The 18,281-nt window shown below is 37.7% G+C and overlaps 1 protein-coding gene across 17 annotated transcripts in view; it reads right to left on the reverse strand.

Moving 5' to 3' along the window:
- Positions 1 to 18,281, reverse strand: part of LOC148830896 (C4b-binding protein alpha chain-like) — a 37,158-nt gene that overhangs the window by 11,497 nt on the left and 7,380 nt on the right. For 13 of the 17 annotated variants that reach the window (XM_088921272.1, XM_088921269.1, XM_088921263.1 and 10 more), the window contains 5 exons: positions 17,831 to 17,930; positions 17,182 to 17,252; positions 14,773 to 14,952; positions 11,912 to 12,091; positions 201 to 251 (listed from right to left, as the gene is read on the reverse strand). In XM_088921272.1, the coding sequence (XP_088777398.1) occupies positions 201 to 251; positions 11,912 to 12,091; positions 14,773 to 14,952; positions 17,182 to 17,252; positions 17,831 to 17,930 (582 nt within the window). The remainder of the gene's footprint in view (positions 1 to 200; positions 252 to 11,911; positions 12,092 to 14,772; positions 14,953 to 17,181; positions 17,253 to 17,830; positions 17,931 to 18,281) is intronic. The other 4 variants (XM_088921279.1, XM_088921278.1, XM_088921277.1 and 1 more) reach the window with 2 other exon arrangements.

Raw genomic sequence — 18,281 nt, forward strand, 5'->3', positions numbered from 1 at the left:
AATATAAAAATCAGACTCAATTGATGACACAGTAACAGCCTTCTCATTCTTTTATGAATAATCAGGTCAAGACAATGCTCAGTTATTACTCAGAACAATACCAACCATAAAAAGCAAAAATTAAAAAACTTTTATTTTGATTTGGGCAAGAATTAGTAAGATTCATTTAACAATACAAACTGACAATAAAAGAAGATTACCGGATTCTGTTGATGTGGACTGGGTTGGCGTCGTTGTGGTAGGAGCAGCAACTATGATAAAATAAATTAAACAATAAAATCACCCATATCTAAATTACATATGAGCATACTGTACCAGATATGTACCAATTCTAAAGATGTTATTTTCCCAATGTTAAGGATTTTTTTAACATTTAAATCAAGCTGAAGTAAAATATCCCTTAAATTTAGTGAATGGTAATACACAAGTTCTTCTACATTCACTTCAGTTGCAAATACCAGTACTTTAACTATCAAAGCATCCGCTTTCTTCGTAGTTCTGCACAAAAAGGGCAGATGGTGCAGGAAAAAGTTTTAGAATGTTTGGTTGTTGTGGCTTATCTTTGCAGGGAAGCAGTCACACTCTTAAACCATATTCAATAAAACAAACTGTAAATCTTTAGAGAATCAAGTAGCTAGTGTTGATGAAATACTGCAGTACTAGAGCTAGATGCGGAAGACAAGTTATTGAATATCAGATGCTCTCTTTGATACGCACAGTGGCCCAGAAGTGCAAAACAAAGAAAAACAAAGTGCACAAACAAAAAACAGCAACACAAACAAAAAAAAGAGTGCACAAATAAAAGTGTGATAAAAATGGAAATAGGTTCTCACTCACGACGGACATGACATTTGTTGTTAGGTGAGAGGGCAGAGCTGAGTGGAGTGTACGTGTTGAGTTCTTGGTAAAGATGTTTTTGTGAAGTATTTTTAAAAACCACAACAGCAGGATGTTCCATCTGTTTTGCAGAGGGGCAGCTTGGTGGCCACATTATGGGAAATATGTAGGTTGCCTTCTTCATGAAAACCTTGAAGGGGCTCCAGGGAGTAATCACGTGATTTCAGGTCGTTGTGCTGGTGCGGTATAATCTGCAACGTTAACTGTTGAAATACTGTGGAAGAAGTATTTCACAACCTCTTTTGTTCTGCTAAATCAAGAGAAAACCTCCACATTTCCCCAGTTCATACATTTCAGAGACCAAAAGCGACAGGAAAGATGTCCAACAAGAAAAGCGTTAAATCAAATGCACAAGCAAATCCTACTTATTTCCTGAAATGTGGGCAAAAAGAATGGTTTTCTCCAAGCTGTCCTCCACAAAACAGACAACATCCTCCTGCTGTGGTGTTTAAGATTTTAGAAAATTCACAAAAAAGTCTCACCAAGAACTCAACATGTGCACTCCACTCAGCGCGGCCATCTCACCTACAGATGCAGCCATTCAAAGTGCGCGTTACAGACACGTACCGCAGGTGGCGTCGCTCAGTGTGACGCAAGATGACGCGTGGCACCGCAGTAGGTGATTGATTGACCAACAGGGGCACTCGTGGTCCGTTGGTCTGTCGTAGAAAGACTTACAGTACAGTAAACGTCTTTGCTGTGCCCGTTGTAGATATTGAATTTTACCACTGAAGGGAAATCTTAGTAGCTGAGCATAAAAAGAATAGGAGCATACTGTAACGCGTGTGAAGGCCATAAACGATATTAATTTTGGAACATAAACATACAGCATATAGCTGGTCTTGGTACTTTAAAGAAAAAAATACACACCAGTATTCCATTTCTCCCTAACGATTTTAAGCATCGAAGTATTTAACTAGCATGTGAAATAGCGTGTGAAAAAGTGGTAGTTTTAAGCTTTTCTGCCAATATACTGTAATATGGAATTGCGTATCTAAAGAATTTAATAACGGTATTCGTGTGCTGCGACAGGGCTGTGTAGGGCTGTTTCGCCTGCCTGTTCATGCGAGCTGTCTTGTAGCCGACTGGTCTAGGTGCGTGACTACCAGCTGGCAGGTTGTGTGTTCGAATCCAGCTGGTGCTAGACTTTTCTTTTAACAAACATTTCTTCGAAAAAATAGAATAGCGATATTATGGACAATCAATTGACTTTTATATTTCAAAATATCGCAACATGATCGATATTTGCGATATTTTGAACATATCTTCCCTTCTGACAGTGGTTCCTGCTTCTATTGTGTGTGTGTGTGCAACAGAGTAAATTTTTATAGAGAAATGGAGGCTGGACAGTACGCGTTACAATATAAACATTTATATTGATTTAAATCGTGTTCTGATTTAAATCGCAAATGCGTGTTTAATTATATGTGTTTTTTAATCATAATCAGGCTAATGCAACATAAATTGATACAGTATCTTTGTCTTCTAAGTATCTTAATAAACTTTCAGCATAGCTTTCTACCCGTCAAGATTTATATTTCTTGGGATTTTGGGATCAAATGTGGAAGGATTAGATTATAATCGTTTTTATTTGTCAAATACGTGATTGTATTTCTGAATGTTATGTGACACCTACAGTAGTTCACTGCTTTAAATACATCGAATTAAGAAAGTTATGTGTAGCACTTTAGAACTTTTTTCTGAACCAGGGAAAATCTGATCATGTTTCTCTATAACAATAATAAACTTTATTTTACATATCGCCTTTAAAAGTGGCATCTTAAAGCAATACAGTAGATCGAAAAACAGTTAAAAGGGACCAAATTAAATACCAGACAATCGCAAACGCGTTTTCAATAAAATTATTTTATTCATTCAGCAGTTTGTGAGAGGGACATCCAGCAGGGAGACACACACACACCGGTTTTCATTGACAAAATTGTTTTTTTTCAATTCCTCTTGTCTAACAGGAATGTTTTGTTTGTGGACAGACTGTTAGACAAGAGGAAAAGACCGCCTCCTCCTACGAAGCATTAATCGCGTATCTAAGGAAAATTGCAGTATACCTTTGTTCATGCACATCATTATACAGTACAGTATCTCAATTTGTATTTCGATTTAAAAAAATCGTTTGCCCAGCCACTACTGTTGTTATTGTTTTTATCCTGTAAAGCGTTTCCTTTTTCTGCGTTTTCCATTTCCTTTTTCTGATCACTCGCTTTCTGGATACACATCTCACCTGTCCTGTTCTTTGTTTTCCTGGTTTGCTGATTATGCCTGCTGCGGTCCACTCCTACCCTCACACCTAAAGAATACTATTTTAAATTTCTTGGCGCAGTTCATTAACCCTTGTATGTGCTGTCCGCGCCGAAAATGCAATTAAAAAAAAGTCAAAAAACGCGCTCAAAATACAATTTATAGCTTAATAAGATACACTCCACAGGCAAAATTAAAGAAAAAATTAAAGACGATTAAAATCTGTAATCTTTCCACTTGTACTGTGAGTCATCGGACAGTTTCTGCTTTGTGTAAGGATGGTGAGAAAGCTGTGCTCAATGTATTTAAGGGACTTAAAAGTTAAAGGAGATGCTTCATATTGCTTGACTAATTTTAAAAACCAAGTTATAAATGCAGACGCTCCCTCGGTGCCGCGCCGGGTGTAAATATCAAAGTATACATTCCCAACAAGAATTGTACCCATCTGTCATGCAAATAAAACACCTTGAATTGAATTGAATTGAGGGAGAGAGGGGGGTAGTGGGACAGAGATACTGTAGACAGACTCAAGGCAAATAAAATACTTATGGGTACGCAGGCATTCACGACAGCAACATACGAAACGTTTGCAGGTACTGTATAGTTAAGTTATTACTTGGTTTTCAAAATGCAACGAAATACAATATTGTTGTTGCTGCTGTTCTGGTTCTTTTTATCCCGTAAAGCGTTTTGAGAAGCCACCTTTAAAGGCGATATATACTGTAAAACCGCTGATTCTTATGGAATGTGTTCCGCAGGAGATTCAAATTTTTATTTATTTATTTTTTAATCGCGTATCTTAGGAAATCTCAGTATAACTTTGTTCATGAACAGTGGCATGTTACATTATCATTCGTTTTTTAACAAGGCTCGCCAGCTAATGTGAATCGAAACCTGTCTTGCTAGCTTTTAAAGTCGTGCATGTGTAAACTGTACTAGAGGGCATGCAAGTTACTCTGCCCCTTTCAGCTGCAGGGAGTCCCTCTGCTGCAACACACAGCAGACAGAACGGGAGACTATTGCCTTTCATATCTGACTCCAGTGAAGTAAAAGGGGTGTCTAAAGGGGTGATTTCAGACCACATTCTAGTTACTTTATTTTGTTTACTTTTAACATTTCTGTAATTTACAGTAGATGTCACAATAGAAGCCCGAAGCCTATTATACTCAGTCTAGCCTTGGATCCTCTGAGTCCCATGACTCAGTCTTGTCTGCTTTCCTAGAATAAAACCAGTTAAGTCTTGTGTACTATGCAATTTATATTTTCCGATTCCATGCATTCCCTTAATGTTTAGAGTTTACTATATTCTCCAGACTCAAACACATAAGTACTAATAGCTCTGTCCCTTTAGGAGACTCTTTGCAGTACTGTGTCCCACTACCCCCATGAATTCTTTAGGTTGGGTCTAATATTTTCCAGTAATATACAGAATGGGATACAAAATGCTGTCAGGCAGGTAACAGAAAAGAGAAAAATATAAATATTTCCATTTTACAGACGTTCACACATTTATAACATTTTGGCTCAATAAAAAGCTAACCCAATAATTAAATGTGATAAAGTATAGTTTGGATGTTTATACATTCATGTTAATCGTATTCTTGATTTATTTCATGTTTCATTTGCTAACTTAGAGCATATTGTGCAATGAAGAATAAAATAGCTGCATGACAAGTGACTTCCTTCTCTCAGTGGAAATTAAAAGGTAGCCTGATAAATTATAATAAGACAGTAAGAAAGGTTCCAATCAGGAGGAGACAATTCTTTCCATTTTTTTGTTTGATTGCTGGTAGCAAACTGATCTGAGGATCTACTCCAGCTCTTTCTCTTTTTATCATACAGTAAATCTTATTTTCTTGCTTTCTGAAACACAATATAACAAAAAATAACCTCTCAAACTCAAAGAAAAAATCCTTGCTCCCCCCCTTTCCCTTGGCAGTACTTCGTCCCATGCTTTTAACTAAGGGCATCTAAAATACTGTCAAACAGCTACAATGGTATCTCTGTACAAGGCTTTGACTGTGTCAATCACAGCACCTACCATTCCCTTACCAGCAACAACATGGATTCTAACACTCAGACATTAAAAAAAGTCAGGCCAAGAGAGAAAATACCGAGCTTTACAACATGCGGTACCAGTAACATTTTACCCACAGTAGACTCACCAACCAGATGTGTTTCAGTTTCTGTGATAAGCCTAGATTAATCATATCCTCTCCTCTAGTAGGAGCACCAAGTGTAAACATGTAACGCCCCTATTAAAAATAATGGCAAAACAGAAGTTCACTCTTTCTAGAACATACCTTCCTATGGACACTCCTAAAATGTATAAAATAGTGTCCACAGCATCTCATAATAGAGGCAAATGGGGAACTTCAAACTCATTTCATACAATGCCATCCATGAGGGGTTAAATACACCCTGAGAGAAATTAATTTCTGGATAATTCAACGGCTGTGATTTCTGGAATATGTATTATCCCAAATATTTTCAAAAGAAATTGAATCATTTCAATGAATCTGTGCCATTCAAGTACCTGCTCCAGACAGTAACCACTGCTAAGGGTTTATATGAAGCTTGCATTAAAAAAATGTCATGTTCCCATAAAAAAAGTCATGCCTTGGAGTATAGACCCCCAAAGGAATGCCATAGACTCAAACTGCAAAATAAACACATACAGAAAGAAAGTATTTGTATTGTGATGGCAAATCCTGGTATGAGTGATTGGTATGACTTTCCTCATTACAAATCTCTTATTAGAATTTAAATTTCTCTGTAACTCCAGGTCAGAACAGAGAAAATGTAACTGCCTTAAGGAGTTTACGATTATGAAAAATAGAAGGATAAGCATGATACGTATGTCTTCTGTCATTTTCTAAGTCATGTTACTGAGCACCAAATCTTATTGAGAATATGAATCCATTTAAGGTTTATACCATTAAAGTAAAGGCTTATTCCATGCTGAAAATGTTTGTACCAGACTTTTTTGAGCCCTGTTTAATTGTGTCTGAAGTCTGATGTTGTAAATTTTATTGTTAAAAAGATCCATGAAAATGTCACTACTAAAGTTAGCTGGTACTGTTGGTACTGTAAGTGGCAAGTAGAGCTCATATTTTAGATTTTGTGTAGTTGCTAGCTTTGAACTGTGTGTTGGATGCACATGAATTGAAGGAATGGGCAAACATAGCTGATGTGGATCCACAGAGCCAGCATATTAAGATGTTTATAATTAGAGGCAATTTGTTTAAATAACTAGGTATGGATACTGATGTGCAAGAGAGGTGGAAAGGCTGTTTCCTTAAGCCAGCCCTATAAAATGTTTTATTCTCAGTGAGATGCTGCCATTTCATAGTGGGTTTCTAACACTGTGTATAGTTCCATCCACACAGTGCCTTTACTTCCATCCATTTCTAATCTCTTTATCCAGTACAGAGGATTTGGAGCCTATCCCAGTAAGCGACGGACACAAGGCAGAATACACCCTGGACATAGCGCCAGTCCATCACAGGACAGACAGACAGACACAAACACACACACACCAGGGCCAGTTTAAATCTAACCTCAGAACCTTTCTTTTCAGAAGACTTAGTGTCTGTATCTGCTTCATTTTCTAATTTTGGTAGCACCTCTAACTGCTTGTCTTTCTTATATGCATTTACTTTGTAATCTGTGGTCCTTTTATCTGTTTTTACATCTACTGTATTGCTTTGAGATGCCACCTTTAACGGTGATATATCAAATAAAGTTTTTTATTATTGTTATAGGGAAACATGATCAGATTTAAAAAGATCTAAAGTATACTAGTTTGTCACTCTTCTCATTCCCTTTGCTAAATGACTTTTCATACTAATCTGATCAATCTAACTGCCAGTTTTCTGTGCTTTCTCTATCCTGCTAGATTTGCAATTATTCTGAAAATTTTCATCTTGAAATAACTCATTTCTAAATACCTTTTTCACTGTTAACATCTTGCAGCAACTCTGCGACAAAATATACACTCTGACAGTTCATCCTGCTACCAACATTAAATAAAACAAATCTTAAGATTTCTATATTTATGTCTTTATTTAGTGGTTTCATTAGTGACAAAGGCTAAACTTTCTTGGAAAAATGTATTTTATGTGTTGCGGAAAAAACTGACTTGCTTTAACAAAATATGTTTACAAATCCTTTCACCTGGCATTTTCGTAGTTAGAAATTATAGAACGCTCTGTTAAAAGCAAGGGAGTTTTTATGTCCGTTGCAGTTCTTTTGCAACATGAATATAATTATATCGTTATTAATTTCTTGAGATACGCGATTCCATATTATATTCCCTTTTAATCAAATTCTAAAAGTATGCTTGTTGACTCCGGTATCGCGTTAGTTAAAGACTTCGATGCTTAAAATGTTTAGGGAGAAATGGAATACTGGTGTGTATGTTTTCTTTAAAGTACCGAGACCAGCCATATACTGTATGTTTAAGTTCCAAAATTAATATCGTTTATGGACTTCACACGCGTTGCAGTATGCTCCTATTCTTTTTATGCTCAGGCACTAAGATCTCCCTTCTGCTTTGTGTAAGGATGGTATCAAAAGCAATCTTAAGTGGTGAGAATGCTGTGCTCAATGTATTTAAGGGACTTAAACGTAAAAGGAGATGCTTCATATTGCTTGACTAATTTTAAAAACTAAGTTATAAATGCAGACGCTCCCTCGGTGCGCTGCTCTGGTGGGCCGGCTCTTACATAGTGCCTGTCTGCCGTAAGCATTACAATATACATACCCAACACTGCTTGTACCCATCTGTCATGCAAATAAAACACCTTGAATTGAACTGAATTGAGGGGAGAGGGGGGGAATACTAAAGACAATACTGGCTCAATACCAATACGGGCTTTGACGTGCTAATGCGTTGGTTTAACAGTCCGGGTGTGGCAGGCTTCCAATGTCAACTCGACTCGATTGGAAGACAATGAACGTATTTTAGCCCTAAATGAATTAATAGCAAACATGGTTTACATAAAATACATTTTTCCAAGAAAGTTTACAATAATACGATCTATAGTTGAAATCTGAGCCTACTTTAAAAATAAAGGAAAAGCATTTTCAGAGAGCAATCACGCTGTGTTTATGTAGAAAAAGCGATTAGGTTTATGAGCAATCTAATTACCTATTCGCTTAAAACGCTATATAAAATAAAGTTTATTTAGAGATGAATGATCAGTGTCGCAGTTTAAATAATGGGATTCAGGAAACTAACACACAATTAAATTTGCCTGTGGAGTGTATCTTATTAAGCTATAAATTGTATTTTGAGCGTGTTTTTTGACTTTTTTTTAATTGCATTTTCGGAGCGGACAGCACATACAAGGGTTAATGAACTGCGCCAAGTGAGGGTAGGAGTGGACCGCAGCAGGCATAATCAGCAAACCAGGAAAACAAAGAACAGGACAGGTGAGATGTGTATCCAGAAAGCGAGTGATCAGAAAAAGGAAATGGAAAACGCAGAAAAAGGAAACGCTTTACAGGATAAAAACAATAACAACAGTAGTGGCTGGGCAAACGATTTTTTTAAATCGAAATACAAATTGAGATACTGTACTGTATAATGATGTGCATGAACAAAGGTATACTGCAATTTTCCTTAGATACGCGATTAATGCTTCGTAGGAGGAGGCGGTCTTTTCCTCTTGTCTAACAGTCTGTCCACAAACAAAACATTCCTGTTAGACAAGAGGAATTGAAAAAAAACAATTTTGTCAATGAAAACCGGTGTGTGTGTGTCTCCCTGCTGGATGTCCCTCTCACAAACTGCTGAATGAATAAAATAATTTTATTGAAAACGCGTTTGCGATTGTCTGGTATTTAATTTGGTCCCTTTTAACTGTTTTTCGATCTACTGTATTGCTTTAAGATGCCACTTTTAAAGGCGATATGTAAAATAAAGTTTATTATTGTTATAGAGAAACATGATCAGATTTTCCCTGGTTCAGAAAACAGTTCTAAAGTGCTACACATAACTTTCTTAATTCGATGTATTTAAAGCAGTGAACTACTGTAGGTGTCACATAACATTCAGAAATACAATCACGTATTTGACAAATAAAAACGATTATAATCTAATCCTTCCACATTTGATCCCAAAATCCCAAGAAATATAAATCTTGACGGGTAGAAAGCTATGCTGAAAGTTTATTAAGATACTTAGAAGACAAAGATACTGTATCAATTTATGTTGCATTAGCCTGATTATGATTAAAAAACACATATAATTAAACACGCATTTGCGATTTAAATCAGAACACGATTTAAATCAATATAAATGTTTATATTGTAACGCGTACTGTCCAGCCTCCATTTCTCTATAAAAATTTACTCTGTTGCACACACACACACAATAGAAGCAGGAACCACTGTCAGAAGGGAAGATATGTTCAAAATATCGCAAATATCGATCATGTTGCGATATTTTGAAATATAAAAGTCAATTGATTGTCCATAATATCGCTATTCTATTTTTTCGAAGAAATGTTTGTTAAAAGAAAAGTCTAGCACCAGCTGGATTCGAACACACAACCTGCCAGCTGGTAGTCACGCACCTAGACCAGTCGGCTACAAGACAGCTCGCATGAACAGGCAGGCGAAACAGCCCTACACAGCCCTGTCGCAGCACACGAATACCGTTATTAAATTCTTTAGATACGCGATTCCATATTATATTAGCAGAAAAGCTTAAAACTACCACTTTTTCACACGCTATTTCACATGCTAGTTAAATACTTCGATGCTTAAAATCGTTAGGGAGAAATGGAATACTGGTGTGTATTTTTCCTTTAAAGTGCCGATTCCTGGAATCTGACTGGCTGACACCCCTCTGAAGTGGTTCCATAAAATCTGGTATACGGAAAAGAAAGCGTTGATAAATACAAGTGTCTTTTAATACACTCTTTGCTGTGCTCTTGAGGATCCTTGTGATATTTTAAGCTCTAGTTGAATGATAGGTGTCGCATTTTAAATCATTTTCGTAGTTAGAAATTATGAAACGCCCTGTTAAAAGCAAGGAAGTTTTTATGCCCGTTGAAGTAAAACAAAATGCCTGACAAAGTATGGCTTGGACAGATTCCAAGTGCTTGTACAAATGTGCTAAAGAAATTATACTTTGAGTATACAGCTTGTCCAAAGTCATCCATTATTAATACTATTAGTAATATCTTCAGTAAAGGCTTTGATGCATAAATATTTCTGATAAAGGTAGGTTGTGTACTTTTGTCCAACTGAGCAATCTTGCTTTCATAAAATATACCAACATTTTAATGACTGATGATTAACATGCTGTAATACACAGTTCAAAATTAAAGGCTCAAATGCTGTACATGAGAGGTTAAGCTCCCCCTGGCAGTTTTACAAGGCGACGCCGGATAGTTAACCACGTGACACCACGTTAACTGCGTCATACCGCGTGATACTGCGACACGCCCACCGGGGTATGCCGCGAAATACCTCACTCATTTTGAATGGCTGCATCTGTAACAACAAATGTCACGCCCATTGTGAGAACCGATTTCCATTATAAACACATTTTTCTTTGTGCACTCTTTTTTTGTTTATGTTGTGTCGTTTTTGTTTGTGCGCTCACTTTTGTTTTTGTGTTTTGCACTTCTGGGCCACCGCAGATATGATCTGTAACTTCAGCACTCTACTCCACTGGGTGTCACGCCACACAGCACAATTAATTTCCATTCTGCTTCTTTACTTATCTGCAGACTGATTTTGGGGCACTTTTGTGCAAATGATAAGGGTGGCCAATTCATAGCCCCATACACCCAGAACAAGACGATTTGCAACAGGACAGGTTTTACCAAGTTGCCTGTCAGACAAGCATTTCCTTTAATAAAAAGGAATGTTAGGAATTAACTTCTATGCAGATGATACTCACATCTACACCACGGCTGACCCTGAAGTATTTGCTACATGACAATTTTGAGCATCTTTACTGAGATAAGACTGAAGGCATGTTACTGGGTTCCCTGCACCAGTTACGTAAAATCAAAGCCGTATCCTTGTGAAATCAAAAGCCGTGTTGCTCACGTTGCGATCCAAAACAAAGAATTTAAGGGTCAGCTCTCAAGCTTTTCAAGACTTTTGAACGTCATGCGCATAAGACTGCAAAGACCTAGGTAACATTTTTAAAATATAAAAACAATATCCTATCTACACCCAGCCTTTCAAAGATTATTATAGCCTCCTACATGCAGAAGTCTCCGAAACTACACTTGAGTAACGGTAGGCAGAGTCACATGACTGCTGTTCTGGAGCCCTGATGGGACGACAATTTAAAAATCCTTCTGCCGACATTAAAGGCCGTGCATGACGTATCTAGCTAGTATGCGTTTAATGCCATCAACATGACCTTTGATTAGACTGCTCATCTACACTTTGTGAGTGACTGGGCCCTTTGTTGTTGCACCACACAAATTAAAAAATACCACCCCCAATGAGACTTGGACATATTGGGTGCTTATAAGTATAACCATAAAACTTGATTTTTTGCCATCTCCAATTTCTTGGCTTTATAGTTTTCATCAATTTCATTGTGGAAATAACCCTTTATTGAATATCTGCCTCTACCGTCAATTCACAAAAAAGTATTTTGAAATCACATCAGCACTTTCCATCACAAACCTTACATAAAAGAACATCACCTTTACAGTGGATCTGAAACCAATTATTCTTTATCTCCATTTAGCAGGACCAACCAGCGAAGGTCAGAACTCACCTTTGTAACATGTTGGAGGTTCAGAGGACCAGCCATTGACTCCACAGGTAATGGTCAAGGTGCCATTCGCTTTGTGGCCAGAATCACATTCAAAGGTAATAAAACTTTTGTATCCATAGGGTGGCAGTCGTCCTGCTACTTTTTTGCCATTTGGAATGAATACATCAGGGCATGAAACAACTGTAAGATAAAAAAGTAGTTTTAGCTACAGTCCCTAGATGGCAGCAGAATCCATTTGCTGTATTATTTCTAAATAGGTACTGAAATGCCTGGTTTACTAATGAAACAAAATGGCACTGTTGCACCATAGCTAAACTCTGTTGAAAAATGTTTGACTAAAAACCATGAAAAGGGGAACAGTTCTGCTTTCTGCAGAAGGCTTCTGGTGATGACTTCTCGACTTTCAATGAATAACACTTAATGGGCATTGCGCTTCTGTTGAATCCCAGAATCACAGTGAATAATGAGCAGGAGTAAAGTTTAAAGTAAAGCTGGGTGAGGTCCACTGCCTGTCCATATGCTGTTGCTGTCGGCAAGACCCAGGTGTATCTCAATCAATCAGGGGGGGGGGGGGGAAATCACAAAATTAAAGTTATAAAATAAGGTTACATAATACCATGTAGCCATTACAGGTGATTTGCTGAAGGAACTGCAGCTTGGCGATTTAGCTGTTCCATAATCTGTTAGTTTTTGACTGAATACTTCGATACTGTTTGGTAGGATGGTAGGAGAGAAAACAGGTTGTGACTGGGATGACTGGGATCCTTGAGAATGGACCTGGACTTCTTAACACATCTAGCTGAGTAGATATCCTGGATGTTTGGTAGCTCACAGCCGGTAATGAGCTGCGCTGACTTCACCACCCTCTGCAGTACATTGCGATCCAGGGCAGAGCAGTTCCCATTCCAGGCAGTGATGCAACCAGTCAGGATGCTCTCCATGGTGCACCTGTAGACGTTGGCCTGGATATGTGATGGCATGCCAAACGTCTTTAGCCTTCGGAGAAAGAAGAGGCGCTGCCGTACTGTTTTGACCATGGTGTTGGTGTGGTGGGTCCAGGTTAAGTCCTCTGTGATGTTAACTCCCAGGAACTTAAAACTCCTGACCCTCTCCACTGCAGTCCCATTGATATAGATAGGTGTGTGACCTCCTCCCTGGTGTTTCCTATGATCCACAATCATCTCCTTAGTCTCACGGATGTTCAGAGAGAGGCTGTTCTCCTGGCACCATGCTGCTAGGGTTTCAACCTCCTCCCTGTACGCAGACTCTTCACCATCTGTGATCAGGCCGACGACTGTTGTATCGTCCGCAAACATAATGATGGAGTTTGAGTTATGCCTGGCGACACAATCATGGGTAAATAAGGAGTAGAGGACAGGGCTAAGCACACAGCCTTGGGGGGCTCCAGTGTTTAGAGTCAGGGTAGAGGATATGTTGGTGCCCACCCTCGCCACCTTGCGGATGTTCCGTCAAGAAGTCCAGAATCCTATTACAGAGGGAGGTGTTCAGTCCCAGGTCCTTAAGCTTGATGACAAGCTTTGAGGGCACTATGGTATTGAATGTAATCAACAAACACTATTCTCACATATACTGTATTCCTTTCTTATCCAGGTATGGGAGGGCAGTGGCAATAGCATCCTCTGTTGACCTGTTCCAGCGATACACAAATTGTAGTGGGTCTAGGGTGTCAGGCAGTGAGGAGGTGATGTACTGTATGCTTTGACCAGCCGCTCATAGCACTTCATGATAACTGATGTGAGTGCAATGGGGTAGTCATACAGGCAGCTGACTCTGGGTTTCTTAGGGACAGGGACGATGGTGGTTTTCTTAAAGCAGGAAGGAACTACAGACTGAGCTACAGAAAGATTGAATATGTCCGAGAAGACACCTGCCAGCTGGTCTGCACATGCCTTCAGAACACGGCCAGGGATAGCATCAGGGCCAGGAGCCTTGTATGGATTGGTCTTTTTAAAGACTTTACACACATCCGCTCTGGATATGATCAGTGAGTTTTCATCTTGTATTTCTGGAATCCTCCTGGCTGGATCTGTGTTACTGACCTCAAACCGAGCATAGAATGAATTTAGCTCATCAGGAAGAGAGGCAGACTGTTGTGCGATATAGCTGGGTTGCGCTTTGTAGTCTCTAATGGTGAGTATACCACTCCACATATTCCACGTGTTGCAGCCGTGATAATATGACTCTAATTTAACTCTATAGCTGTATTAAGCTATTTTGCTGGCTTTCCTGAGGTCGTATTTGGATTTTTTTTATTTATCCATATCGCCCGAATTGAAAGCAGCTGTCCTAGCTTTAAGTCACCATTTACCCACGGTTTCTGATTTGGTTATGTGCGAACAGTAATCCTGAGAACTACGTCTTCAAGGGATTTACCGATGTAGCCAGTAACATAGCCACATACATACTGATATTATTTCCGGCAGCTTCACGGAAAATCTGCCAGTCAGTGTTAGCAAAACAGTGACTTAATATAAAATTTGATTCACCCAACCAACATTGAATGGTTCTTAACACTGGCATCTCCTATTTAAGCTCCTGTTGTATCTCTGTGTAACACATGTATAAACTGTATTTACTTTACCATCTCTGGCCTACAGTCAATAGCAGGCTGTACTTCAAGAGCTAACTAGTGCATGAAACTCAACCATGTGTAAAACAGATATACAAGATCACAGCAAATAATATACATCCATATATAGTACATTTCTCAAACTACGAATGATTATACTTAATTAACTCATTTACAGTTTAAATCAATCTGCTGATCAAAATTCATATGAATGATGGGCCCCAATAACATTTTTATTTTTCATTAGAATAAAAAAAAATATACATCATACCTTTACACTGAGGAGGTGATGGGTTATAATTCCCATCTCCACCACATACAATCTCTTCTTCTCCAATCAAAGTCAAGCCCTTCCTACAAGTGTATCTGATAGCAGTCCCATACTCAACACTTCCACCGGAATAACTATGCATCCCGTTCTCAATGTCAGGAGGTTCTTCACACTTGACAACTGAAGGAAAAGAAGTTCATGTTCATCAAAACTTTCATCAAGGTTATGAAGAGAGAGAAATGCACAGGACTTTCTAAATATCAGACTCATCCTAAACACCCATAACAACCTGCAAGTCATTTATCTCCTACATAGAGCAATTCTCATTTCTATTCTTCGACACAAGAGGGCTTTGGAGTCAGAAAATGCAAATTTACCCTTTACCTGTTTAAACATCAGTTGCAAAACAAGGAATAAAAAACTCCTAAAGTTTTATTTTTTTACAATTAGCAGCCCACGGTCTCTCCTGGCCTTTGATAAGCTACACTGCATATTAAGAAATCACAGCTCCAAATTAGACACAAAAACATAAAACAAACACAAAAAAGGACTACGTGTTTTCATTGTTGTGCTGCATTGATAGAGCTCTAGTAAGCTTATGGGAAAAAGTCCACTGGGTTATTAGAATAAGACACAACTAAAGTAACTTAAGAACAAAATTAAAAGACAAAATCTATTAAAACAATTGATTTGTACACAACTAAAAAAATACCTAAGAAAAGCTAGCTGGCCTCAGTACAACTTAAAATTTTAAATGAGACCATTAATTTCTTAAACAATTTAAATGTAAAATATTACATAAATAATTGAGACTTTATAAATTTGAGTACATCTGTTTGTACTGACACCTAAATTCCACAACTACAGCAACTTAAAAAACTAATACATTAGACACAAAAAAACAAACAAAATGCAATTCTAGTAGACCTGAATTTGATGATGTCCACAAAAACAGCCAAAAAGTAAAAAGGGCTGTTTTTTTATCACAAAAAATGTAAAGGATGTTTTAGTTAAAAATATCTGCATAAAATGGATTCACATATTTTCCATTTTTTACTTAAAAATTTAAATTAAACATCATGCTTTATCATAAATGATTTTACAACAGATTAAAAAGTGAACTTTTACAAATGCACTGAGCAAACAATACATTAAGTATAAAATGTATTAATTGCTTATCACAAAAAAGCACATTTCATATTTTGATATTTCTTCAAGAGACAATGACACCGACGACAGAATTAAGACTAAATTTAACAGAAGACCACAGTGAAGACTTGCGTCTATCAGATCTCAGACTTTAAGCAGGGCTGGGCTTCTGATATGGGAGATTCCTGGGTTCTCTCAGGTGATACATTTCAAACCACAGAAAGCAGCCACAAACCAGCTTCCTGATTGAAAACCATCAATTTACAATGACTGTGGAGTAGGGGTCTCCAACCATGGTCCTGGAGAGCTCCAGTCCACTGAGTTTGACAAGTTACCTGTTTTTAAAGATTGGCTACACCTGTATGATCTTCACAAATTAAACAGCCAAACTGTTTGAATTGAGAGCTCTCTGGTCCTCAAAGGACAAAGGGCATCTGGAGTTTCATCTAACCTGTAGCTGAACAACTATTTAAGAGATTAAACCAGAATTGTTAGCTCCGATTCAAATAAAGTAATAAATTATCAACGTTACAGAAAAAGAAACTTCCACAAATGTAGCAGAAGAGCTCAATTTGCAAAAAACAAAAACACTGTGGGACTCTACTGACCAACACAGGCAAATAGGAATTATTGCATCCAAGAATCATATCAGCCACCCAAAGCACTCAAATTCCTTAGTGGCCGCTTAAAAACCCTCAGTAACCCTTTGTTTCTCCAGAAACAGGGTTTGCAAATTCTACAACAGTGGCTGTGTAATGCTCTGCATATCTGACTAATATGGTGTATACCTTTTACTCACTGTGACATTTCACTTAAGTTTTCCTTTAATTTTCCAAATTATCCCAACCTTTCAGGACTGCAATTGCACAACCATGTCCCCTTTGTGGGAACAGTAACAACTACAAAAAGAGAAGCACTCTATTTTTACTACAAAGTTGAATTCAGTGGCTTCCTTCCTGTCTGGTGTTCTAAGCCAAACAGGAGAAGTGAACTGTAAGTAAATCAAGATACACGCTAACTGAAAACCTTTATCTAAAAGTATATGAATGTCCATGACTAAAAAATTGGGCTCAGCTTGCTTGTCTTCTCAATCCTGTATAGATTCACTATACATCCCATTGTGTAAAGCAAAGATGTAATAAAGTCATAGAAACCTAAGTAACTGGAGATAAACCAGAGCAAATAATGTGGTGGCTGCAAAAGTATTTGGTTCTATGAAAAGTATTTGACCCTTTTAGAGACAAAGTTTATCTTATTTACCCTCACAAACAGGAATGTTCGTACTCCAGCCATCAGCCAAGCAAAGTCTTGCTCTGCCCACCAACTGGTACCTAGAGACAGTGCAAAAGATCACATTTTTATCTTAAAAACACATTCAGGACAACTTCCACGGCCCCGATTTTCCAAAGGCTGCCCAATCACAATCCACCGGGACCCGGGGCTCGAGCCTGCTCACGCCACCGGCGGACAAATGCATACAATGGATACACTGTTGCTCAGAACTCAAACATGTTTTAAAAATACTCATTTTTTCTTAAGTAGGCACACACATTTTTGGCATCCACGCAAAATTGCATCAGTATGATGAATTCTAACACATTCTAAGATATGAATACATAAGTAACCCAAACAGCAGGCGAAAAAATATATAATTTTAGCAGTGTTCTTACATATTAAAGGTTGAATCAGATTTAAAGACAACTATTATCCTTTTCTCACCCTTTCCTTTGTAGAAATAGTAGTCAGATACAAATTCCAATGGATAAGACTTACAACACAGGACATGCATTTTAAAAACATAAGAAAAATTAACCTGCCCAAAGATAAACAAAAATACAACTTGATGACTCTTTCAAAAAGACAGCCTTCAGTTCTTTAGGATTCTGTTGTGGCATAAACTTGAACTCACCCTTCATTACAAATGACTCTAGCTGTGGCACCAAACAGGATACCTTCAGACAGATCATATTTTCCATTCATTATCTCTCCAGGAGAACCACAGGACTTTTCTATGGCAAAATAAGATTACTTCAGTTATTTAGGTGGGATTCAACAAAAAAAACTATGAATACCTTTATAAAAAAAGATGAACATGTCTTACATTAGAAAAGCATTGTGTAATGAACAGCACACTTGTCTGTACAATTCCACAAAGCAATATAAATGCACATAGTATAGAAATAGTGTCAGCTGCAGATTTTATTTGACTACTCTGCTCTTGTAGTCTTGAGACTTAAGGACTTCATTTTTTCTCAGGAACAACCATTGTTCCAAGGATTAAATATGTACAGAGTTGCAGTACAACTAATTTCTTCATAGATTTGTGTTCATCTCCTGGCCATTTACAATTTAATAAAAAA

The sequence above is a fragment of the Atractosteus spatula genome, chromosome 7, assembly GCF_055471065.1.
Source record: "Atractosteus spatula isolate fAtrSpa1 chromosome 7, fAtrSpa1.hap1, whole genome shotgun sequence".
Classification (NCBI taxonomy): Eukaryota; Metazoa; Chordata; class Actinopteri; order Semionotiformes; family Lepisosteidae; genus Atractosteus; species Atractosteus spatula.